General features: G+C 34.0%; 4 protein-coding genes across 6 annotated transcripts; 2 read left to right on the top strand and 2 right to left on the bottom strand.

Moving 5' to 3' along the window:
* Positions 1-2,439: 2,439 nt before the first annotated feature.
* Positions 2,440-7,161, top strand: LOC110782035 (F-box protein SKP2A). 2 transcript variants are annotated; one of them, XM_021986096.2, is made up of 5 exons: positions 2,440-2,597; positions 4,011-4,341; positions 5,020-5,368; positions 5,620-5,761; positions 6,594-7,161. In XM_021986096.2, the coding sequence occupies exons 2-5, from the start codon at positions 4,073-4,075 to the stop codon at positions 6,953-6,955; spliced, it is 1,122 nt and encodes a 373-aa protein (XP_021841788.1). In that variant the 5' UTR covers positions 2,440-2,597; positions 4,011-4,072; the 3' UTR covers positions 6,956-7,161. The 2 variants fall into 2 exon arrangements, with proteins under 2 accessions (XP_021841788.1, XP_021841789.1); XM_021986097.2 differs by having other exon boundaries at positions 2,448-2,597; positions 4,017-4,341.
* Positions 7,162-8,492: 1,331 nt separating this feature from the next.
* On the bottom strand, positions 8,493-12,007 carry LOC110782033 (chaperone protein dnaJ 10). Its single transcript, XM_056837799.1, has 10 exons — positions 11,655-12,007; positions 11,393-11,452; positions 11,230-11,312; positions 10,851-11,008; positions 10,591-10,716; positions 10,019-10,177; positions 9,729-9,907; positions 9,365-9,445; positions 9,024-9,164; positions 8,493-8,904 (listed from the first exon to the last, which is right to left on the bottom strand). The coding sequence occupies exons 1-10, from the start codon at positions 11,739-11,741 to the stop codon at positions 8,824-8,826; spliced, it is 1,155 nt and encodes a 384-aa protein (XP_056693777.1). The 5' UTR covers positions 11,742-12,007; the 3' UTR covers positions 8,493-8,823.
* Positions 12,008-13,876: 1,869 nt separating this feature from the next.
* On the top strand, positions 13,877-18,370 carry LOC110781946 (uncharacterized). 2 transcript variants are annotated; one of them, XM_021985993.2, is made up of 6 exons: positions 13,877-14,229; positions 14,857-14,986; positions 15,101-15,301; positions 15,487-15,654; positions 17,018-17,165; positions 18,085-18,370. In XM_021985993.2, the coding sequence occupies exons 1-5, from the start codon at positions 14,018-14,020 to the stop codon at positions 17,132-17,134; spliced, it is 828 nt and encodes a 275-aa protein (XP_021841685.2). In that variant the 5' UTR covers positions 13,877-14,017; the 3' UTR covers positions 17,135-17,165; positions 18,085-18,370. The 2 variants fall into 2 exon arrangements, with proteins under 2 accessions (XP_021841685.2, XP_021841686.2); XM_021985994.2 differs by having other exon boundaries at positions 13,880-14,229; positions 18,088-18,370.
* A 4,141-nt stretch (positions 18,371-22,511) lies between these two features.
* Positions 22,512-23,225, bottom strand: LOC110782190 (uncharacterized). The gene has a single exon (XM_021986317.2). It carries the CDS (start codon positions 23,223-23,225, stop codon positions 22,512-22,514), a length of 714 nt encoding a protein of 237 aa, XP_021842009.2.
* Positions 23,226-24,495: the final 1,270 nt, after the last annotated feature.

Here is a 24,495-nt window from a genome sequence, read left to right as displayed (position 1 = left end):
TGTTGGTAATATTTGAGTGAATTCATGGGAGATCAGACGAATTATGGATGAGATTAGAGGAGTTGCAGCAAAACGAAGAAGAAGGAAGTGAATCTCAATTGAATTGCACCAATTGAAATACTCAAGATTAAATACTCCCAATTGAATCTCACCGGAAGGAAGTGCCCAATTGAATCTCACCAACTGAATTACTGAAATACTCAAGATTAAATACTCCATTTTCTATGAGATTCGAGGATGGATGTGAACGGGGATGATGTCGGTTGTTGTTAAAATATGGGCATTAATGGCTTCTCAAAAACAAGAAGACCGAAGAAGAAGGAAGAGGAGGCGGCGTCAGGGTGGTGGTTGGGTCGGGGAAGTGCAATAATGTGGATGGCCAGAGGAGAGATAAAACAAAGAAGAGTAGAGGTCAGAGATGAGAAAAAAAGAAAAAAAAGGGGGAAAAAAAGTTAATTAAAAGTAATTAGATAATTAAAAAAATGGTTAAATTTAGGGTTAATTAGGTTAATTAAGGGTTAATTAGGATAATTAAGGGCTAATTCAAACTAAATACTAACGGCGTTAGACATCTGTTAAGTCTAGGGGCATCTGGTGCAAATAAGTTTAAATAGGGGTATATTATGTGATTTGAAACACGCAGGTGTATTTGGTGCATTCCGTGAAACCTCAGGGGCATTTCATGAAAAAACCGATAATTAAATTGTAATACTAGATTTGAAGTACGTGCAATAAATTTATTTTTTTACGAGATTTTTTTTCCAACTTTAAGCGACAGTTAAAATAGTGATTGTTTTTATAATTAATGACTATGACAGTTTTAACGGGTCTTTATTATTCTATTAATTTTTTCAAAATTTATCTCTTATTATATTTAACGGGACTTTATTTATCTATTTACACATTCCTCTCACTTTTTTTTCATATTTTACTATATTAAACTAACTTTTTCATTTAGTAACCGTAAAGATATTTATGAAACAGAGATAATACTGAAATATATAGACTCATTAACGCCATCTCGAGAATTTTCTTACGAAATAGAGATAATTCATTCACACCTCACTCTCTCTCCTATCTTCCTCCCTTACAAATGGACTTGGTAAACATATTGTTTGAATTGGATTCATATCAAGTTTATCAGCTCCATCCAAAATTAAACACTATAATAAATAAATAAAAAAATCTAAAATAAAATTCATCCAAAATGAAACACTAATCTTAAATAAAATTCAATCCAAAATCAAACACTAATCCAATATTAGAGCGCTACATAGGAAATTTAATGGTTTCGGCCCATGAAAAATAAGATTTTGAAATTGTTTTTGAATTAAAAAAGTCGAGTGCCACGTAGATAAATAATTAGGCGTCACGTAGATAGTTTTATTAATGTTACGCATATACAATTTCATCCAAAATCAAACAATCTAATAAGTAATAATTAAAAAATAAATCTAAAACAAATTGCAATCCAAAATCAAAAACTAATTTAATCGAATATATAAATATGACACTTGGTATATACAAGAGTTTTATTTTAACCTAACAATTTAATAGAATTCGCGCATCGCACGGGCTAAAATCTACTCCCTCTGTATTTATTTAAAGGATACACTTGCCTTTTTTGGCCGTATTTATTTAAGAGGTACACTTGTCATTTTTAGTAACTTATCAACTCCACCATCTAATTAAATAATACATCTAAATTACCCTATGACCCACCATCCTATTAAACAAATAATTTCATAAACCCACCCTACCTCTCATCCCAAAATGACATGGTCCCCACTTGCTTACTTATTAAAATATCTATCCAACCCCACTTGTTTAATTATTTTATTTCATTCAATTATTTTTCTTAATACCCGTGCCCGACCAAATGTATCTCTTAAATAAATACGGAAGGAGTAGTACTTAACTAAATCTAACCTAATTGACGCGACATAAACCTTACTTAATTAAATCCGACCTATTTTCATAACTAATTAAACCCGACTTAAAACATCCAACTTGACACACCTTTACCTTGTTTGTAGCAAGCAACCAAAATCATATTATCATGTATCTAATCCCATAAATCTCGTGATGTCTCAAAAAACACAGTCAAGTAGAAGCTAAAGAACCTCACATAATAACGCACTTAAACTAAACCTTTGTTCCATTTACATTTTTTCTTTACTTTAATTAACTTTTCTTTTTTGTTTGGCTTTTTATACAAAGCGGTTTCGACTATACGCATATTTTAGTCATCGAGCCCTGGAATCTTCCATCACCTTCTTTGTTAAATCTAATCCTCTTTTTTTTTTTTTTTTTTTCCGTTGATAGCAATCCATTCTCCTCAATTTGATCAAACCAAGGTTTTGAGTAGGGCCCACATTTCCCATTTTCATCATCCACGCCACCCACGTGGCATGACATACACCGTCTGATTATCTAACTCATTTCTTCTCAGCTATCCTTTTGCCTCTTTATATTTCCCATTTTTTCTTGCAAGAAAAAGCAGGCACAAATTAAAACTCAATTTGTGCCTTCTGGAAAAACAAATTTAAGTGCCCACAAAAGAAAAATCAGCTCAAAATCTCCCCTTTCTTACAAAGGTTTGATATTTTTTTTTGTTTAATCTCTTTTTTGACTTTCAATTTCTGTTTTCTATTTTCTGATGTTTGACCCTTATTTAAGCTTGTGATGATCATTTTTTAATTTTCATTTCTGTCTATTGTAAAATGAAATTATGATTGAATTTGTGGAATTAGGTTCATTTTATTTGGTTTTTTCCTGGGTAATTAAGTTATATGCTTAAAATTAGGTTCCATTTGTGAAAATTCGTCTGCTAAAATTGTTTAATTTGTGCTGCATGTCTTAACTTAGTGATTCAATTGTATAAAACAGTGATTAATTTTGTGTGTTTTATTGGGTAATTTTTTTAATTAATTATACCTTACTTGTCTGCTTCATCCCTTTTCCAGTTTTCCTTTCCCCCTTTTTAGTTCTCTGTTTTTTGTTTTTGTGTAAAAAAAACCACATGGTCATATCGGCCAAATGGGTGGCAATGATGTTGACGGAATTCAATCGGGTCATATGTACCCGGTCTACTGACTTTACTAACTAAGCTAGCTGACATAGTTACTTTTTATATATTTTTTTGTTAATGTGTGATATTTGGTATGGAAACTCTAGAACTTAACATGCTTTGTTTTCAGGGTATTCATAGAATTTGATTACAAAAAAAAAAAAAATTGGGAGGAAGGGGTATCTAGAGTCAATTAGATCTTTGTGGAAATGAGATAACTTGTATAAAACGGGTGTATTGTATATGGAAGGGTTAGTTATTGGGCAAGCAAAAATTCATATGAAAGTCAACTTCATAAAGGGGTGAATTTTATGCAATTTGGATTGAATTTTATACAACGGGTGTATTGTATTTCGTTCATTCACCACATATACGACTTATTGTTGTGGTAATCGGTATGATAGTTGTAACTACACATGTCCAAGTTTCCGACACGGCTTTGTTTGTGAAAAAATTGCATGATTTTGCTTCAAAATAATTTTGATAGATTTTGGTAATATATTATTTGATTTATCTTACATTATTTGTGGACATACGACTTTATTTATATTACAAACTTTATGTTCAATACACTTAGTAGGATTACTAAGTCTTATAGATTTCTATCTCATATCATATGACATAACTCTATCAAAGAAGTCGTCAGAGTAGTCTAAACTTATAAGGAGGCTTTTGATGATTACTAATGGATTGAATTTCAGGAATTGGAATCTGTGACAGAGGTTTATTTTTTATTTTTTTGTATTTTGTATTTTGTATTTTGATGAGTCAATCCTTAGGTATCCGAGTTGTTACTAACTTACTACGGTGCTGACAAATGTGGTGTCTTTGAGGCTTTCTGAAACTTGCTATTTGTCTTTAATATAAAAACAAATACTATTTTTCATGTATATTTTAATGTCTGATAAGATTGTTTTTCTTTTATCTTGTTGTTTGGTAGAAGCAGGAAAACCCTTGAGAGGTTCTATTATAAGTTGTGAAAAAAAACAAAAAAAAAAAACAATGGCAATGAAAGGTGGATTGAGGAGTGAAGACTTGGAATCCTTCAAGAAACTGATGGTGTTTAGTGGTGGTCTTGATGGTGGTGTTAGTGGTGGTGGTGGTGTCGAGATGGGCGGTGATATGTCGGCGCAATGGAAAGATATCCCAATGGAGTTGCTCCTGCGAATTGTCACGCTTGTTGATGATAAGACAATCATCAGGGCTTCTGGGGTTTGTAGTGGATGGAGGGAAGCTATTTGCCGCGGGCTAACACATCTCTGCCTCTCATGGTATAATCTCTGTTCTTTAATTAGTTGTGTTATTCTGCTGTTTTTTGCTTGTTTTTTCGGGGTTAGATTCCTATATCTTGCACATTGACTCATGTTGAATACTTCAACCTAATTTGGTCTGCTATTCTGTTGAAAAATATCACTTTTATTTTTGACTTTTTCTTTCAATGTGGTTATGATTCTAGCCTAATTAGCCTAATGTAGCACTGCCTAGTTTGTATAATAATGAAGCAAACCAATGTGTGCATCAAGTGAACCCCATGTTATCTCTAGAAAGATCTTGTTTAGTTTAATTTACAGTGCGAGAAATTCAAAGCTTTATGTTGCATTTGATGGTTTGATTGATTCGTCTGTTTTTTATGAATTCGAATTGTTTTACAATCTATCTGAAGGTTTTTACCTTGGAAGCAACGACTCTGTTCTGTTTGACTTAGATAAGTTCAGACAAAATAGGCCGAGTAGAATATTTCTACTAATTATTTCTGATTCCAAGAGCATCGTTTTCTAGGTATTTTGGATTTATATGCAAATTATTCATGCTAATTGTAGCCAGCTGCGTCTGTCTTTCAGTTCGTGTGTTTATTTGGCTGCTAACTGATGCAAATTTGGAGGTGTAGTACACTAAGTTGCAGAGTGATTTGTCTTTGTTGCTAAGATTTTCTCTAAATCTTTGTGTAGGTGCAAGAGCGACATGAACAACCTAGTCCTTTCGCTTATTCCAAAATGTACAAATTTGCGGACTTTGATACTTCGCCAAGATAAAGCACAGCTTGAAGATATTGCTGTGGAGGCTATATCAAACTTCTGCCATGACTTACAGGAGCTTGACTTGAGCAAAAGCTTCAAACTAACTGATCGTTCTCTCTATGCATTGGCTCATGGTTGCCCGAATCTGACAAAGCTGAATATCAGCGGGTGTTCAGCTTTCAGTGATGTTGCACTTGCTTATTTGAGTAGCTTTTGCAAAAAGTTGAAGTCGATAAATCTTTGTGGGTGTGTGATGACTGCAACTGACAAGGCTCTGCAGGTACATTTTGCTCCTAAAGTTTCATGTATCCTTATCTTATCTAACGTTGCTTTTTATTCTAAACTTATCTGAACTTATCCGAACTTATTAAAACTTATCAAAATTTGTTTTAGTTATAAATTATACTTGTCCAACCCTTATGTTTCCTGAACTTATCTCATATGAATTTATCGGTACTTACTTTTTCTGAAATAAGTGGAAATAAGGTTATGTTCCTTGTTTAACTATATATTTATTTTTCTGGTATGTAGTCCATTGCGTACAACTGCAAGGAGCTGGAGACTCTTAACCTGGGATGGTGTGAAAATGTTGGGGATTTGGGAGTGACAAGTCTTGCATATGGCTGCCCCAATCTTCGAGCCCTCGATTTGTGTGGTTGTGTACTTATAACAGGTACTACTTCTGGCTCAAGAAAATTTTAACTCTTTACATTTTGGAAAGTCCCAAATGAAATTAAGGTTTTGTTGGTTTGGTGTAAAACGTTTTCATAGAAAACATGTTCAAAGGAAAACTACAATTCCAAACTAGTTTTAATAGAAAAAAGAAAATAGGAGAAGATGAGAGAAGGAAGAAGGAAGAAGGAAGAAGGAAGAAGGAAGAAGGAAGAAGGAAGAAGGAAGAAGGAAGAAGGAAGAAGGAAAGTGGAAAAGTGGATTCCTTCTTTTCAAAAGGAAAAACTTTTTTCACCTTTGAGGGAGTTATGGATTTTTTTGTTCCTATCCTTGTCAAACCAAACAAAAATGATTGAAAAGGGGAAAATTGTTTTCCTTGAAAATGTTTTACACCAAACCAAACAGAGCATGAACTATTCTTACCTTTTTCTCAGCCATACCAAGTCTCCCTTACTTCTGTTTACAACTATTCTTAATCTCCGTGCTAACCGATGGTGGCAACGTGTGCATATTACTGAGTGTATCGGATAGTTATGGGTTCTTCATTTCTAAACTTCTCTAGTTACTGTCACATCCTAAACACATACCTTGCCTGATTGCTAACAATTATGGTTGATTGGTTGTAGTTTAACAGACAATATTACAATAACATGACCTGATTACAGCCTGAATCTGTCATCTAACTACGTTTAAAGCCAGTCTTTAACATCTAAGAGCTCGTGTTGCGTAAATGTGATTAAACCCAGTTTGAGCCTGAGTTACCAGTTCTTGTATCTGAATTTGATTTAATTTAGCATGACAAAGATCTGATCCTGTTACTAACATGTTTGCAGATGAGAGTGTGATTGCGCTAGCAAACGGATGCCCCCTCCTTCGATCTCTCGGCCTCTACTACTGCCAGAACATAACAGACCGAGCAATGTACTCACTAGCCCAGAGCCGTGTCAGAAACAAACACGGTGTGTGGCATTCCATCAAAAGCAGAAACGAAGACAACGGTCTTGTAAACCTCAACATAAGTCAGTGTACTGCTCTCACTCCCTCGGCTGTTCAGGCGGTATGTGATTCCTCCCCGGCCCTTCACACTTGTCCCGGGCGTCATTCCCTTATAAAAAGCGGTTGTCTTAATTTGACGTCCGTACGTTGTGCTTGCGGTATCCATTCTCACCGCACTGCGAGTACAACAGCTCATTGAGAGAGATTTGTTCAAAGTCTCGATGATCAATATCGTTATCCTCTTGTAAATACGGCGGTCTCTATCTGTTATGTTATAAAATCTTGTAGGAACTACTTTTGCATTGTTGTTTTTTAAGGTAGAGGGAAGAAGAAACTGACTTTAATTTGTTGTTGTTCTTTGTTAGAACTTTGAAGGACCTGAAAACGTTGACTTTTGACTCTTGATTGTGGTCCATAATTTGTGTGAAATTTTTAGTTGTATTTTGTGATAACTACATTGCTTGGGAGATAAGAGATTTGTATTGAAGGGGTCCCCTAACTTGTTGTTTGGCAGCCTTAACTAGTTGCCATGATTACGTCATGGGGCGAAAGCGGCTGTGCGGTCCCCTCCGTCCGTTTGATGCAAGTGTCCATCAAGAGAGATGACGGCGGGCGGAGGGGCATATCTATTGAGGTGGGGGATTGGGTGGTGGGGAGGGGGGATATTCTTTGTGGCTTGATTTGTGTGATTTTAACAACGGTTTATTTGATATGCGACAATAAAATACGATAACGGATTTATGTTGATAGATTTATGTGTGATTTTGTATGAAAAATCTGGATTGATGGTGTTAGGGTAAGTTTATCCTCATACTCAACTTCAAACACCAGACTATGTCACCTTATTTTTCTACTCCATCCGTTCCTATTTAAGTGTTCACTTTGGGAGGAATTAACGGTCATTAAGGAAAATGAAAAGTGTGTAAGAAAAACAATGATTGAGATTGTTTTTTTTGGGGAAAGGATAAAGTAGATAATTGTTTATTGATAAAGTACAAAAAAAGTGGATGTGGGATGAAAAAGTGGGAAAGTGTAGAATGTGTAAGAAAAAGCAATCATGATTTACGAAAACGTGAGAAAAGTGGTATGGAAACGTGAGAAAAGTGTACGGAAAAGTGGAAAAATGTAGTCAAAAAATGAAAAGTGGACACTTATAAGGGAATGTTATTTTTGGAAATTGGACACTTAAATAGGAACGGAGGAACGGAGGGAGTACTAAATTTACGGAGTCTTGGATTTCAAACTGCCCTCAAACTTGTTACAGACTCTCCACCAGACTAGGGATCAGCCAGTCTATTCCATTATTTTATGACATCTTAAAACCTATGTTACGGACAAAAGATTAGAGGATTTCAGCTGTCAACTTGATAAATTGATATCCACTTATAACATCAGTACAGTCTATAGGACTTTTGACATGATACCTAAATTGAGGCTGACTCAAAAAGGAGCAAGTTCTGTTTTTCATCACTTTGTGGGGTGATTATTGATTAGCCTTTACCATCAACATTTGCGTTATGAATCTGTTTCTTCTTTGTGATGGACTGATGGGACTATGGGAGGCGGGTCTGAGTTCCGTGCGCCGTTTTCTTTCTATTTTGCATACAGTCTGTGATACTCCGTAGTAAACTGATGTGTTACAGACAATTACGTCGAAAATGGGACTCGTGAAAGGACACGAGTGATAAAGGAAATGTCAAGTGTGTAATTGTGTATGCTGCAAGACCAAGTCACAACTCTTTTGAAACTGGTATCAAATTTATATTGATGAAAAGTAATGAGAACATTTTTGACAGTTAAATACACAATTTGGGTTGTAACATATGCAGACTGAAGATATTTCATAACATCATTGAAAACTTTCAAACACTAACTTATCTCCTTGTCTATTAGCCTTCTGACGAGCAAACTCGCTTTTCTGAACATGCCATTAGGCTTAAATTGAATGTTCCCTTCACAAGTTTGAACAACACGTTGAGGTTTTGGACAACTATATGCAAGCTACTTCTTTTGGTGCATTTGTTATCGTTTTGAATAAATGCAGTACTTTTGTGATTGTGTATGAAATCATTTTCCTTTGTACACAATCTCATCATCGTCCACATCAAAAGCAGGATTACAGAGACATCTGAATAGCTTCCCAATTCCCTGTAATGGAAGTTAAATAAAAAGACTCAGTAAAACTTCTGCTAGATTACTGATACTCTTTATGTACAAGGTTCATTGTGTATGTTAAATATGTCAACATAGAAGACTCTGAAACTTGCCTGACTGAGCATTGGGGTACGATAACTTAGCATCCGAGCTGAATCCTCTTCAGAACTGCAGTCAGAATCACTGTCATCATCGTTTATCTCAGCTACTGTTTTCTTCTTTGATGTTTCAGATTCCTGTGTAAGCTTTTCCCTCTGCCAGAAAGAAAATGGCATCAGCAGACAATTTATCAGGAAGAAGAAAACAAACTGAAGAATTCAAGTATGTAACTAAACATTCAGTATTCTTTTTCCTCTAATATCAAACACACATTATAAAATTTTATGGCAGTTATCTAGTGCTACATGAAATTGAACTTTTGTCATGAATTTTTTTCTGATGAATGGTGGTGAACCTGGAATATTCTCCCAAGTATCTTCAGAGCTAAAGCACGAACTTTCAACTCTTCTTTCTTGATGTTCTTTTCCAGTAGCACCTATAAGTTATAACAACGACCATTAAATCACAACCCTTGAAAAAGGGATCCTACTGAACCAACACATATTAAAGGTTAAACAGCCTAGCTAAGCAGGTCTATGCTTGAGCCACTCCCAAGCATTTCGTAGTGGAAGGGGCTCGACCCTGTCACCTCCAAGTCACAAGGTGAGTCTCCCACCAACTCCACCAACTTGTGTTGGTAAAACCCTTGAATATATAGCTTGTAGTTTGTATAAATAGTTCAGAAACACAAACTTTCAAAACAAGCTGAAGACACTAACCATTTGGCAAACATGTAAGAGAGTCATTTCAATGTCAACAACATTCAATTTCCACAAGGAGCTCATAAGAATATCCTTGTTTAGCCGTATGTGAGATTCAAAGTCGTTCGCTGGACCACTACCATCCATCTTATATTGCCTGCGCGCGTCTTCTTGTAGCTGAAGCAACTGAAATGCACCTGTATGTAGACCAGTAATGAGCTTCGATCCAGAGGCATAAATGAGGAACTTGTTGCATTGTTTTATTTGTGGTGATTGAGCTGATATGGATTATTAGTTTATTACTATACCTTTGGCTGCAGTAATCTGGGATTTCCAAATGTGTCCTTTATTGCGTACCCACTCCGCCATAAAAGGCACCCCAAGGTACATTGTCTTCTTTCCAAGCTCCAGTGCAGCCTGTCTTGTGTATACATAGCCTATAGTGTTTAAGATTTCAGATCCAAAAGCTGTATTCACAAAGTACAACAGATTCAGATGTTAGATATTACAGCACAGTATAAGGAACTACTATAAATACATTATACTATGAATAGGCTAAAACATTTTGTAGGAGGATTAAGCCAAAGTTTTACCAATCTCAGTCATCTGACAGCAACAATATTTCATGCACAGTCTATGAAACACATTTTTTTTCTTTTCCAGAAGGTAAGATGAAGGACCTACTGAACTGGTACCTCACACAGGTATTTTAGGCCAGCTTTGCAGGTTAGACTCGTTGGGAGTGAGGGTATATAGGGGAAATTCTAACTTTCAAAGATCCCCTAGTGGGGTTTGATTGAGGCCAAACCTTTACCAGTAGGCCAAGTCTTGCTTGGTATGAAACACAGTTCTTATTCCTCATAATTACAACCATGTTTACCTGTATTTGAAAGACGATTAACCTCACTTTCAGCTTTCTGTATGAATCCTTTCTTATCACCACGCGCATATTGGTTAAGAAAATCCTTCAGTTTTACTGCCAGCTTTTCTTCTCTTTCTTTCTGTACTGCCTGCATTACCATTCATTCCTTGTTTAAGAAGAATGCACTTTATTTTGTCCTGTTCTTGTTTTGCATTGGTAGCTCATAGTATGTAATTCTCTACAAATATGACAAAAATGGTTTACATTGAAACAAATACTTGCCTTCAACTTTTCATTAATCCTTTCAGGATTATCATGTTCACTGATTAATTCAGACGAAGCCATTGATGCAACAGCTAGATGTCCTATATAGTCCTCGAAAAGTTCACTTCCAAAAAGCAGGGCAAATACCGCTGTTGGATCAAGCATTGAGTCTCTAAAATACACAAGTAATGGTCTAATCAACTAGTGTTCAATACTTCAATGATGTTTAGAAAGTGCATGCTTCTAGGATGTTTAGTTCTAACAGAAACAACAAATAGTTTGTAAATGATTAAAATTCGCGAACTCAAATTTAATAACAGCAGTTTATGCAGATGATATCGAAATCAGCAGAAGAAATTGATTATATGTAATACTACAATTCTTAAAACTTACTTAGACACGCTATGCTTCCCATTTCGATCATATGCATCTCGTTGCACCGGATCACTTAAAGCTTGATAAGCTTCTCCTAATATCTGAAAATCATAACACCATTTCATCAAAAAATAATTACTAACAGAAAGATAATTACTACTATAAACTGAATGCAGATTACCTGAAACCTTTCAGCAGCTTGAGGATCATTAGGATTTTTATCTGGATGAACTTTTCTTGCCTGTAATTGAACAAAAAAACTCAAATTAAGAACAATCAAGTCAGAAATTCTGGATTTAAGATCTTCAAAATGTCGAAAACAGACCACTGACACAACAAAATATGATCAACACAACAAATCCAAAGCATATAATTCTAAAGCATCAAACTTGAACGGAATACAAAAACATTAAAAGGGTTAATTAATCAAGAAATGCATGAACCTTAATGTAATAAGCTTTACGGATTTCGTCCTCTGAAGCAGAAGGGATTACACCAAGAATATCATAGTACTCAGTTTCCTTAACCATTTTTGATGTTCTCGGACTTGTTCAAGGCCTGAAAACAGGAAGATCAGAGGAGGGAGATGAAGGGGAATGTAGGAAAAAAGGTTGAAAGAAAAGAAGATGATTGAATGTGTTAGTGGTGAGTTAATCTTTCACGAGCAACAATCAACTTTCCAGAACTGAAACCAGAATAAAGAAATGGGGGTCCTGATTAATTAAACTCCTTTTCCCGGGTAATAAACAGTATTTTAAATGACAAATAAAAAGGTTTCTTTGATCAAGGTGGTGGCGGTTATCATGAGTGAGGTCCCCCACTTTTGAATTTACTTGACTTCTTTTTTGTGGATCTGTGATGGGCATGAGATTTGGGTTTGGATTGGTTTCTCTTCTTTTTTGGGTGGTTTTTCTTGCTGGTTGAGATTTTAGGAAGGGGTGGTGTCGGGTTGTGCTCGTGTTCGGTTGTTGCGTTGATGAGTTTGTTATCCACAGATGTTGAAATCTAATGTTATTCACATGTTTACACGTGAGTTGTCTCATATTGGAGAATGAGGAGAGAAAACACCAACTTATAAGCTTGTGGAATTACTCTCACTATTGCCAGTTAATCAGTTATATTTAGTGGTGAACATTCTAGAGGTCATAACTCATAAGTATGGACCAAACTTTCTTCCTTAATTTAGCTATTTTGTGAACCTGATTATTTTCGTTGGTGTTATTACCTCCAGGCTCCAGCGATTGAAAATATTAATCCATAACACTTATAAGGTTAATAAAAAAAATCTAAATATGAAACAACTTTTTTTTTGTGGGTGCTATCTCCGGCAATTGAAAATATTAATCTAGAACACTTACAAAGTTACTTAATTATGTGCTACATATCGATTGGTAGGAAGAACACATGTGGTCACACAAGTACTCCATTGCAAGCAAAACAAACAAGTGAAACGCTATATCAACTGGGTTGACGTGAGTGCTTAACCAAGGTCTTGGGTTCGAGCTTTCAGTATGGAGAAAACCTCAGCTAGGACTGAGAGGGATGCTGCCCATTAAGGTAACCATGCAAACTTTCACAGGAGATTAGTCCACTAACTGAAGCGGTAGGAACTCATCGTGGTAGAACTAAAGAAAAAAAACAAGTGAAACGCTATTATGTTTTTCTTTACTTTGACACTACTTTCTACTAGAGCTATCAAAATCGACTCGATCCCGATCCGAAAATATTGGATCTTGAATAAGATTTTGTGACCCCTAATCCGATTTTATCCAAACCTGAAAAGTAATGGGGCGAAATCCGAACGAACCCCTTTTTGACCCGACCAATTAAAAATCATTGTATTTATAGTAATAAATGAGTTTATGAGGAATTTTAAGCATCGTAAACACGTTGTTACTATTGCTGGGTGTAATATGATTTTAATTTGAATTATACGTCAGTTTATAGTTGAATTTGACTAATATAAACTTGTGTAGGAAAGTTGGTTAATTTAGCCCATATTTTGTACTCCATCCGTCCCAGATTAGTTGTTACACTTTCCTTTTTCGTAGATTAGTTGTTACACTTTCCTTTTTCGTAGATTAGTTGTTACACTTTCCTTTTTCGTCTGTCCAGATTAGTTGTTACACTTCTAAATTAGTAATGAATCCACAATTATCATATTGTCTCTCTCTTCCTACTATTTTTTTTGTCCCAATATCCTCTTTCATTCAATTAAAAAAAATACCCCACTAATTCCTATCACATCTTCTTTTTCAATAAAATATCAATTGATAACCAAAAGCACTGATCATCTAAAACTTTGTGCAAAGGTAAGTGTAACAACTAATCTGAGACGGAGGGAGTATAAATAAATTAATGAAAATATAGTACGCATTTCAAAATCTCTCAACCCGTTGGGTCAACCCGAACCCTAAAGTTCTAGGTTTTGAACAAGCATTTATAAAACCGAAGTACCGCACCCAAAAATGACCTACCCAAATTAACCCGTACCTGATAATAATTTTTTACAACCCGACCGACCCGTTTGACATGTCTACTTTCTTACAATTAGATTTATCATGCGTGACTAATGTATCTACTCCGTATATGTTTAGATAGTTTTAAAAGAGATGATAATCTAATTTTCTTTAAACTAACTTGGTGTAATAGCACAAATTTTCATTTTTATACTCTACTACGAGTACGGAGTACTTATATTCTAATAACACATTCTATTTTGGGGCGTGAGGGGGTACTTGGGGTTCACTCCAAGAAATCAAAACAAAAAATAGTACAGTAACAAACCGATTACTTGACGCTCAAAATGTTCAATCACTTTCAAAACACTGATATTATCACTGTCACTCATCAAAATTCAACAAGGAAGAGAGCGAAAGACAAGATGTCGAGGTCAATATTGCAGCCGGTGGGTCAGAAAAGACTCACAAATGTCGCTGTTATTCGTCTCAAAAAGCACGGCATTCGCTTCGAAATCGCTTGCTTCAAGAACAAAGTCCTCTCATGGCGCTCTGGAATGTAACATTTCTACTCTTCTTTCAATTTCTTTCTTTTTTTTCTTTATTTTTTGTCGTCATTTCGAAGTTATTAATGGCGGATTTATTGCATTAATTGTTATGCATAATGTTGCTTAATTGTTCATTTTAGTTTGCTTAATGCTACTATTTTTTAACATTGGCTGATTTTAGAGTGATGAAATCAGAGTGAAAATTTTGATGAAATGCCTCAAGAACTATTATGTTGCTTAGTGCTTACTGATGAAGTTAGAGTGAAAATTTTAGGTTTAGTTTTGAATATTGACCGATTTTGCAGCACAAAAGAAAATCGTTCATTTTTGTTGGAAATTGACTGATTAAGGAGCTAATTTTTGGATATTTTCCTTCAGTTTTCTTTAATTTTTTCTTAAAATTTCCTTCTACTCTTCTTTTTTTTGTCTGAATTTTGAGGTTATTAATGGCGGATTATTGCAGTAATTGTTATGCATAAGGTTGCTTAATGCTAACTGATTAAAATTGTTCATTTTTGTTGGAAATTGACTGATTAAGAAGCTAATTTGTTGATATTTTCCTTGAACTTTCTTTGATTTTTTCGTAAATATTTGGTGAATGATGAGAAAGTTTTTGTTTGGGTGAAATATTGAAACAGAGAGAAAGATATTGACGAAGTGTTACAGTCGCATACGGTGTTTTCGAATGTTTCAAAAGGACTTCTAGCCAAGTCTAAGGATTTGAAGGCTGCATTTCTGACAGATGATACAACAACAATTTGTTTAGAGGTGGGGTTCATCTTCTTGAAATCGAATTCTTGGATTGAACTTATGAATTTTGGGGGTTTTTAGTTACTGATGATTTAGCGAACACGATTTTATATATTTGATTGTTTTGGTTAGATTCTGGAGAAAGGAGATCTTCAAGTTGCAGAGAAAGAAAGGGAGGCTCAATTGTCACTTCAGTTTCGTGATATTGCCACCATTGTCATGAAAAACACCATTAATCCTGACACGAAACGCCCTTACTCGATAACTATGATCGAACGTTTGATGCATGATATCCATTTTGCTGTTGATCCTCATAACAGTTCCAAAAAGCAGGTTTAGCGCTCTTTTATCTACTGTATTGCCATGCATTATTCTTCTGATTTGTCTTATTTTAGGACATTTGATTAGCTGTATCTTTGATTGTTGCACTTTGTAGATTACAGTATAAAGTTGAGATAAATTATGGTCTGTTTGTGTAGTTTAGTTCTTAAGTTATTTCTATGCATCGTGAATTACAGGCACTAGATGTTATTCACCAGCTTGTAAAGAAATTTCCCATCAAAAGATCTCCAATGAGACTTAGACTTACTGTTGGTGAGCAGAATTTTTCCACTGTATTGGAGAAGCTAGGCACTTGGAATGGTGAGATTGTGACTATGGATGAATCTGGAACACAATTTTCAGTTGTAAGCTCACAGAACTCATTTCTTTTTACCGTTTTTTCTACACTTAGCATACTTTAGCAATTAATCAAGCATATTCAATGGCCTTCTTATCAAGTTGCATAGAAGTATGTCTTTGGTGATATGCAAGGTGAGGTTTCGGTTGTTTGATAATTTGTTTTGATTAGGCAAGTCCTGTGATTCTTGGCAATGTTTCTTCAACAGGTCCTATATACAACGGGTGTAGTTTTACAGCGAAGCTTAGTACCCTAAATTTCATAAATGCCTTTTAACCCGTTTGTGAAGTTTATTGGATTTGGGGTGACTTTTATGTGATTTTGGTTAACAAGTCCACTGCATACAGTGATACAGATACACCTATGGTATGGAAGTTTTGCAATGTATCCTATGTTGGTGAATCTATGATATTTTGATTATAATTTTCCTATTTTGGCACCAACAAGACTTAGATTATACAATCTAGTGGTTAATCTGCTTTACTTTCCCTAGGTCTCATTTTATACCTTACACCTTTTCTTGCAGTCTCATTGGCTTTCTGGCATTTGTTTTCATGATCCTGCTTAACTTTCTAACATGGAAGATAATTTATTTTTTATAGATGGTTGCTTTTATAGAGATGGTAACCTGTCTCCCTTAGAGGAATACACTACCTATTTTGTGTTTGCACTTTGCATTGATCTCCTGCCTCGAGGTGTTAGATTTTACGATGATATATAACTAAAGAACAATATATTTTCATCTGAGAAATGTACAGTGGTGTTCTGTTTTTGGGATTATTAGAAAATTGTCTCTTGCTATAGAAAAATATTATCTGAATTATTGTGTGATTTTGACCTACCAGTCTATTACCATTTTATCCTCAACTTGGATCAACCCAACCTAATTATCATACATCTAGACTTTGTGCATTTGTTTCTTAATATGCTGTGAAATATAAATTAAAGCCGGAATATGTCAGCATGATTTCCAGAGCTTTTTATTGTCCTGGTAATTAGAGGGGGAGTTTTATAGTATGTTTGGCAACTTGACAATAATGGGGTAAACTAAAGGAAACTAAATTACATAGAAAAAAACTCTAGATGTCTGGATTTTACTTTCTTTATTTTCTTGGAGGGAAACTTTGCAGAAAAATATGTGCACATCTTCTACCCAAATATGGTCAAATTAGTTTTTCACGGTTTTGCATTCAATTTTTATGGAAAAACTGTAAAGAATTGTACCAATCAAACAATGGAAAAACTATTGATTTTACAGCTTTACTTTTCTAGTGTAATCCCCAATGTTATACTTCCATATATTTCAACATTGCTGGTTCCCAAATATAGTGTTGGTGAAAGGATCATAAAATCACCATACTTTTGTGCAGGTTTGTGAAGTTGATCCAGGTTTATATCGACAATGTGATTGCTTGGTGAGAGACTTACAGGGGACGCTGGAACTGGTAGCACCTTTTGTTCATGCAGGGGAAGCTGCCTGTATATGAACCATCCATTCTTGTGAATAGCACTTTTCAGGTATTGAATTGTATGTGCTATTAGTGTTATTAAACTTATTACCATTTCTTATAGTAACCTGGTTAAGCCAACAAAAAATAAATGTTGGGACCTCTACAGAATAAGGTAACCCAGTGACCAGTAATATGTGCTTATTCTAATCAGAAGACAACCAAACTCCAAGAAGATATAACTTGCCTGTGGTCCTGTGATTTTTAAGAGATCAAGGCTAATGTAATACGAGGAACTTGGTGATTCTGTGAATCTGATTTTTTTTTTTCAAGATTCAATTACCCCAGAAAACGAGGAAATAAAACCATTTAATGATACTCCGTACTAATATTTTGGCAACTTTAAGATTATCGTATGCTTCTACTGGTAGTTATGCTTTCGAGAATTCGAGGTGAATATATTTTCACACAGTGGGTTGCAATCAGTAGTATAGCTTGTACTGTCCTAGGATCTCATTTTGTTTTTGGGAATTAAGAACCTATAACAATTTTATTTTGAGTAGCTTTATTAGGGAACTTCTATGAACAAAACTTACCTTTACAGAAGTGAAAAGAACAAACCCTTATAAGTTGTAACACCTCTGGAAGAGTTTAACTCTTAACATGCTTGGAAGAATCAAAGATCATTTACCTGGTGTTGGTAAAACAGCTTTCCTTCAAATTATGTGATTATAACTGAACAGTTAGTTAACTGCCACCTCGCCCTTATATTGAAGGGCTTGTACACAGAAACATGGAGAGAAAATAAGTACATAGTTAGCATACGAAAACAGACACTATCCTGTATTTTGTGCATTTTCTTAATATGCTGAGAAAATTTGGTGCATTGATTTCTGAACTTTGAAGCATTTTATTGTCCTGGTAACTATTGAAAGAGATTTATTGTTGTGCTGGAAATTTGAACATGAAGTCATTGTCATTTTTTTTAGCAGGTTTGTGAAGCGGATTCGGGTTTGTTTTGACAATGTGATTGCTTGGTTAGAGACTAACAGGGGAGGCTAGAACTTTTAGCAACTTTTTGTTCATGCACAGGAGACTTCTTGTATATAAATCACCCTTTTTTGTGGGATCATTACAATCTTTAGGTATTGAGTTGTGTAAGCCTTTTTAGGGTCAAAATTGATGGTTCAGTATTCAGTATACTCTGCTCGGTTCCAAGGAGTACAAACAAATTGCTAATTCGTACATCATACTTATGAACTTGAAAATTTTGTCTGTTGGTTTCTGTGTGACAAATTAGTTTTGATTTAACTTGTGGAGTCGTTGATGAGCACCGTTGCGGTGTTGGTAAAGACCCATGTTACCCGTACTCTGGTACTCATGTCTAGGGGTGTGCAAAAATTGGTCCGGACCGGACCGACCCAGACCGGACCGAAGACAATCAGTCCAGTCTTCGGTTCGAGAAATATCAATTTCCGGTCTTGAATTATCATAATTTCGATCTTCAGTCCGGTCCGGGTCTGTCCGGTCCGGGTTAACACCCCTACTCATGTCCGATATGGATATGTGTTCAAATATCCAACCCGTTTATTTTTTGAAATTTTTTAAGTCGGTGGGATGCTTAAGGTAAAATGTAAAGTATGAGCAACATAGTTAAACACCAAAATTCAAGGAGCCGTTTCCTTCAATATTGCTTGAAAAACCTTAAATTCCCAAAATACGCTACATTATCGCTTATTTCCCACTCTATCGTACACGTTAGCTAGGTAAACAGAAAACTATATTTTTTCTCCGGTCAACTCTGAACCGCCAATTCAATTGCGGTTTGATTTTAGTAGAAACCGCCATTTGAATTAGCGGTTTAATGGTGTAAACTGCCAACTCAAATGGCGGTTCCTTTAATGAGATTTCACAGATTTTTCCATAGTCGTAAACTGCCACTAAGCTTCAATGCAACAACACTTATTTCGGAATATCAAAAATGGCGAACTCAGAAATTGTTGGAAAAAATTTGGTGGACTTGGTCTTCTCTTGGTCAATCGCTGATATTCTCAACAAAGACCATAAAAACAAGGCATACGAAGCCACAACATCTATTTCAGCCTCTACGGCCCTTAATTTCTTCAACAGTTCCACTTGGCTGGAAGACGAATCTTGAGTTTCCACGGTATCTACCAACTGCTATATTCTATATTTCTATATGCTTTCTCCGTTTCGAAAATATGGCACTATTTTGTTTTTTACACTATTCATACTACGAGCTTGTCCATTTTTTGTGACTCGTACGTAAGAAAATTATAGTCACGTAGGGTCATGCTAGATTCGCATCGATATATATTTTCTAACATTAGCATAATAATGATTCGATGTATAAAATATGACTAATGGTTAATACCTAGATAATCTATGAATGGATATTGAAAGAAAAAAAATATAGTACTCATGTTTCATAATATTGTTTACCGTTACTATTTGCAGACTCCATTCAAAACACAACAAAATATACTTATATAGTACCCATGTTTCATAATATTGTTTACCCTTAACATATCAATCAACAAAGATCTAATTAACAAACTACACCTATATATTCAAAATAAGATTTCTAATTTTTTCAAAAATTAAAAAATTCTTCTGAAATCATTAGCTTTCGGCCAATAAAAAAAAAAAGACTTTTGTTATGTTTATAATATGTGTACGTAGAAACTTGGGCTCTTGGAGGGATCTAGAACTTAAGTAACCAGCTAGTGTTTATAGTAAAGGTTGTTGATACACACATGCATAAATGATTTAAGAGATATACACAGATTTTTGTTATACATAAAACCTAACAACATTCTAGAATATATAATGATTATACGATCCAATATATATACGTAGTCCTACTTAATGAATTTCCTCCAAAAGAAGTACTACATAGGTTTTGTGAGTCAGTTACAAGAACAATAGATTAAAAGATAAAATTTTCATCATTTGAGTCTAATGGTTATTGTTTTTTGGATATTTTGATATTTATCACCTTATAAAATGTTATTTCATATTTACCACCTTAATCTTATGAAATATTTTAAATTCACCACCTCTTAGCGATTTTCATCAAATTTTCGGCCCATGTGAACCTTGTTTAACTAACTTCTTTCAATTACTGGTTTGTCTGGAAAGAAGTTGGTTAAGTGGAGTTCACATGGATGAAAAATCTGATGAAATTCGTTAAAAGGTGGTGAATACGAAACTTTTCATAAAATTAAGGTGGTAAACATGAAATAATATTTTATAAGATGATAAATACAAAAACATGAAACTTAAAAGGTGGTAAATATGAAAAATTCCTTGTTTTTTCCCTACACTTTTGTTATTTATTTTGAAGTTCCCCATAAAACAAATCATGAGTAATACTTATCGTTTATTTTCACACCTTCTAACCATTGATATACAAATTTCAATATTCAATAAATAAACATCATAGAATTAACCAATTCTTGAAGGCGTACTAATTAATGACTTCAAATCTTTTATCATTTGAAATTACATTATTTTGAAACTTTAACCTTTAATGTATAAGTTACCCTTGTTGTATAATTCTGGGTTAAAAAATAAAAAATGACCTGCTCAGAGCCACAAGATATTATAGTCAACCAATATAAGATTGTGGCAAACTTAGATACAAGTTGCATTAACGGGTCAAAATTGATCGTCGATCTTAACGGGTTGGATACAGTCTGGTTACGGTTTTCCTGTTTTAACAGGTCGGATTCTGGATCGGGTCAGTTTTTGCTATATAGCCATGCATTGAAATCCTAGCTTGTTCGTCGATTTTAACGAGTTTGGTACAGCCTGGTTACGAGTTTCCTGGTTTAACAGGTCGGATTCTGGATCGGGTCAGTTTTTGGCCTCTATATAGCCATACACTGAAAAACCTTCAAAGAATTAAATTGTTCTAGGTGATGCGGACTTTTTGATGCAAAATGCAAATAATATAAGATCGAGAAAGTCTAAGTCTATAATGGTTATGTCATAATCTATATACCTTTTAGGAAGACTTTTCAATGGCTACCATAAAACTGCAACCATTGTAATTGCTTTCAATCTTAACCTTTTAATTTTTGAAACTAATCCTATCCATTCAATTGTTGACTATAAGAATTTTTTAAACCAGAATTAAATAAAATCTATTTTAGTATTTTATATTTTAAGGAAACTGTTTTTCATTATTTTTTAAAAAAGAAAAGAAAAAAAGTATCGTTGAGGAACCATATGATATTGTAATACTCCATTGAAATCAATATATGTAAGTTCAAAGGTTCAATATTTATTTTATTCAACAGTGAGACATTATCATTATCAACATTTAATTATCTCCATCAATGTCCATCGAAATTGAACAACATAAATTTGATAGATCGGAAGCGGATGTATCACCATAACACCATTTATATACGAACAACTACCTATCTTTTGTCTTCCGGCCAGATTGATGCTATACTGTTTTTTATTTATGAAATTGGTTTTTAGCTTCTTCCATAAATTTCAAAATAGGTAATGTTTTAAATTCTGAATTTTACATCATATGAACAAATCAGATTCAGATAGTTTGAAAAGAAAAACAAATAAGAAACTGAATTGTCATTTATTAGGGTACAATTGAATTGTCGCACAAGAAACTGAATTTTCATTTTTTAAAGATACATTAATTACCAAGTCAACATAATGGATGGTCCTGATTTAATATTAGAAACTAGTGTGTAGCCCGGGCGATGCCCCGGTTGCTACTTTGAATAACTAAAGTTCGATTTTTTTTCAACTCAATATTTGACTAAGATACATGTAGACCATAAAAGTGAAAAGATTCATTAAGTTCATCAACTACACATGTACATTACCTTCACCATGCAAAGTAATTTTCCTTATGTTTTAATTGTTTAATTCACGGTTTTCCTAATATTGTAACTGTTATTTTTATTCTAATATAGTCCATACAAATAAGAAACATAAAAATTTAGTTGTTTTAGACTTCATGTTAACATGTATTATAAATTAACATGTATGGATAAATAACAATTAGTAGTTGGTTAAGATGGTAATGAGAGTTTTTCTCCAAACTTGAGGTCTTGTGTTCGAACCTTATTGTATTGATTTTTGGTTGTTAATAACATCACATAACCTTGGTGAGTGGATGATGTGGCGTAAACAGAAGAGTTCTATGTGATACATAAACATTTTTCGCAACGCCTTTTAATATATTAGTATAGATTTAACGATTTTGATCAAAAAATTACAATGGCTACAGCATTATTATAGCCATTGTAAAACTATCCTACCTTTTAATACCAAACACAAAATAAATTCGAAAAATCACTGCAAATTTTAAAACGTATCCTAACAATCACAACCGTAATAGTAATCTCTTAGTACTTCTCTACCCATTAACACAAATTAACTCATCAATAACTTTAGATCGACATAACGGACATGTTTCTTTCCGATCATGGAAAATCCAAGAAATCACGCAGTTTTCATGAAAGATATGCGAGCAAGTAAGCTTTGTCACGTTGTGAGACATCTCAAACTCTTCTAAACAGATTGAGCAATTACCCTCAGAGCTTGAATAACCATTAACAAACTGATTTCCACTCGCCTTTAGTCGAAACCTTATTTCTCGACGAACCTCCTCTTCATCCTTGTCCTCCTCCACCGTAAACTCGGAATCAGAATCAGAATCCATATCAGAATCCACGACTGGTTGTTGAACTATCTCGACAAAAAATTCAAGTGACTTACGTCGTCCATCTAAACATTGCTCAAGAACAAGTCCACAGCTTTCTCGAATCATTTCATAGACACAATCATCACCGTATTCCTCGAGCCCAAGTTCCATCATCTTCCACTCAACTTCTACCTGCGTATCTTCATGGTCGAAATCAGTTGTTCTTTCCAACGCAAAAGTAACCGTTTCTTCCTTAGCAGGGGTGTAACGGTGATCGGAATAAAACAAGTGTATTGTAAAGAAGTCGTCAAGTGGTGGTCGATTTAGATCTAGGTTCGAGTTTGTAGTCTGAGTCGGCTCGGCTGTCCAACATGTTACGTTTAACTCGGATCCAAACGACCTCGATATCAATGGAAAAACATTCATGGCTAATGCCAGTTATGGTAATTTTATTTTTATTTTTTTATTTTGGTATCAGATGCTTTAGGTATGTATGTTATATAAATCTCTGGGTCTTGGAATTTCGTTTGCCCACGTACGTAGTTGATACTTATGATTTGCATGCAGGTACAATACCATCAAATACGAAGGATATATAACTGATAAGTAATTCTAGGGTTATATATGTTTTTCCTTAGCTTTGAATTTCCTTGAATTGGTTGGGGATTCAACTTCAATCTATTAGGGGCACTTTGAGAGAAGGTTCCCTTAATATTTCCCATTAGATTAGATTAGTTTTTGATTTTAGATTAAACTTCATTTCAGATTTATTTTTTAATTATTAGATTAGTTTTTATTTTGGATTAAACTTCATTTTAGATTAAGATTTATTTTTTAATTATTAGATTAGTTTTTTTAGTTTGGATTAAACTTCATTTTAGATTTTTTTTTTTTATTATTGGAGTGTTCGATTTTGGAAAAAATTGTATATGCGTAATATTAGTAATTATTAAATAAAAATATATATGTGACACATGATGTTGGATTAGTGTTTGATTTTGGATTAAGTTTTAGTTTAGTGTTTGATTTTGGACAAATTTTATTTTAGATTTATTTTTTAATTATTAGAGCGTTTGTAGTTGTATATATTATTTTATTTTAGATTTATTTTTTTAATTATGAGAGCGTTTAATTTTGGATGTAGTTGTATATTATTATTTTATTTTAGATTTATTTTTTTAATTATGAGAGCGTTTAATTTTGAATGTAGTTGTATATATTATTAATTAATTATCCAAAATATCTATGAGACACCTAGTTAATTATCAGATTTGACTATTTTTATAAAATATTTAAATAAGAAAAAGTTATTCAAAAATAAAGTAGTACGGAATTACAAAAGATCTTGATGGATTTTAAAAAGATTTGTTTAAAATTCAGATTAATTATCGGCTGTATAACTGTATTCCCCCTACAGTAACATTGTCCATAATTCCATATCAAATAATCAAAAATTTGCTCACTTGAATAAACCACCTACCAAGATGGCTTTGAGTTGCCAATTCCTGATGAAACATGTAAGTTTATGACCATAGCTTCTATTTTGCCACTAAATAAGACTCGGATCAAACAAATTACAAAAGGTGTTGCGCTTATAAGGTGTACAATAAATTTATTTTACACAAAAAACTGATTAACTTTTACATTTAGTAAAAAAAATTGATTGATAAACATTTTAAAAGGTTAAATAATTAAT

This window comes from Spinacia oleracea, chromosome 2, assembly GCF_020520425.1.
Source record: "Spinacia oleracea cultivar Varoflay chromosome 2, BTI_SOV_V1, whole genome shotgun sequence".
Lineage (NCBI taxonomy): Eukaryota > Viridiplantae > Streptophyta > Magnoliopsida > Caryophyllales > Amaranthaceae > Spinacia > Spinacia oleracea.
This window is presented reverse-complemented; position numbering and strand designations above follow the sequence as displayed.

What these genes read in the sequence shown, in the direction of transcription:
- LOC110782033 (XM_056837799.1), bottom strand. Translation starts at nt 11,741, where the DNA reads ATGGTTAAGGAAACTGAGTACTATGATATTCTTGGTGTAATCCCTTCT. An exon ending in GTAAAGCTTATTACATTAAG is followed by an intron (nt 11,453 to 11,654) that starts GTTCATGCATTT and finishes GTTCAATTACAG; the next exon opens with GCAAGAAAAGTTCATCCAGA. An exon ending in GTACCCCAATGCTCAGTCAG is followed by an intron (nt 8,905 to 9,023) that starts GCAAGTTTCAGA and finishes CTTCCATTACAG; the next exon opens with GGAATTGGGAAGCTATTCAG.
- LOC110782035 (XM_021986096.2), top strand. Translation starts at nt 4,073, where the DNA reads ATGGCAATGAAAGGTGGATTGAGGAGTGAAGACTTGGAATCCTTCAAG. An exon ending in ACACATCTCTGCCTCTCATG is followed by an intron (nt 4,342 to 5,019) that starts GTATAATCTCTG and finishes ATCTTTGTGTAG; the next exon opens with GTGCAAGAGCGACATGAACA. An exon ending in CAACTGACAAGGCTCTGCAG is followed by an intron (nt 5,369 to 5,619) that starts GTACATTTTGCT and finishes TCTGGTATGTAG; the next exon opens with TCCATTGCGTACAACTGCAA.
- LOC110782190 (XM_021986317.2), bottom strand. Translation starts at nt 23,225, where the DNA reads ATGAATGTTTTTCCATTGATATCGAGGTCGTTTGGATCCGAGTTAAAC.
- LOC110781946 (XM_021985993.2), top strand. Translation starts at nt 14,018, where the DNA reads ATGTTCAATCACTTTCAAAACACTGATATTATCACTGTCACTCATCAA. An exon ending in CTCTCATGGCGCTCTGGAAT is followed by an intron (nt 14,230 to 14,856) that starts GTAACATTTCTA and finishes ATATTGAAACAG; the next exon opens with AGAGAAAGATATTGACGAAG. An exon ending in ATAACAGTTCCAAAAAGCAG is followed by an intron (nt 15,302 to 15,486) that starts GTTTAGCGCTCT and finishes CGTGAATTACAG; the next exon opens with GCACTAGATGTTATTCACCA.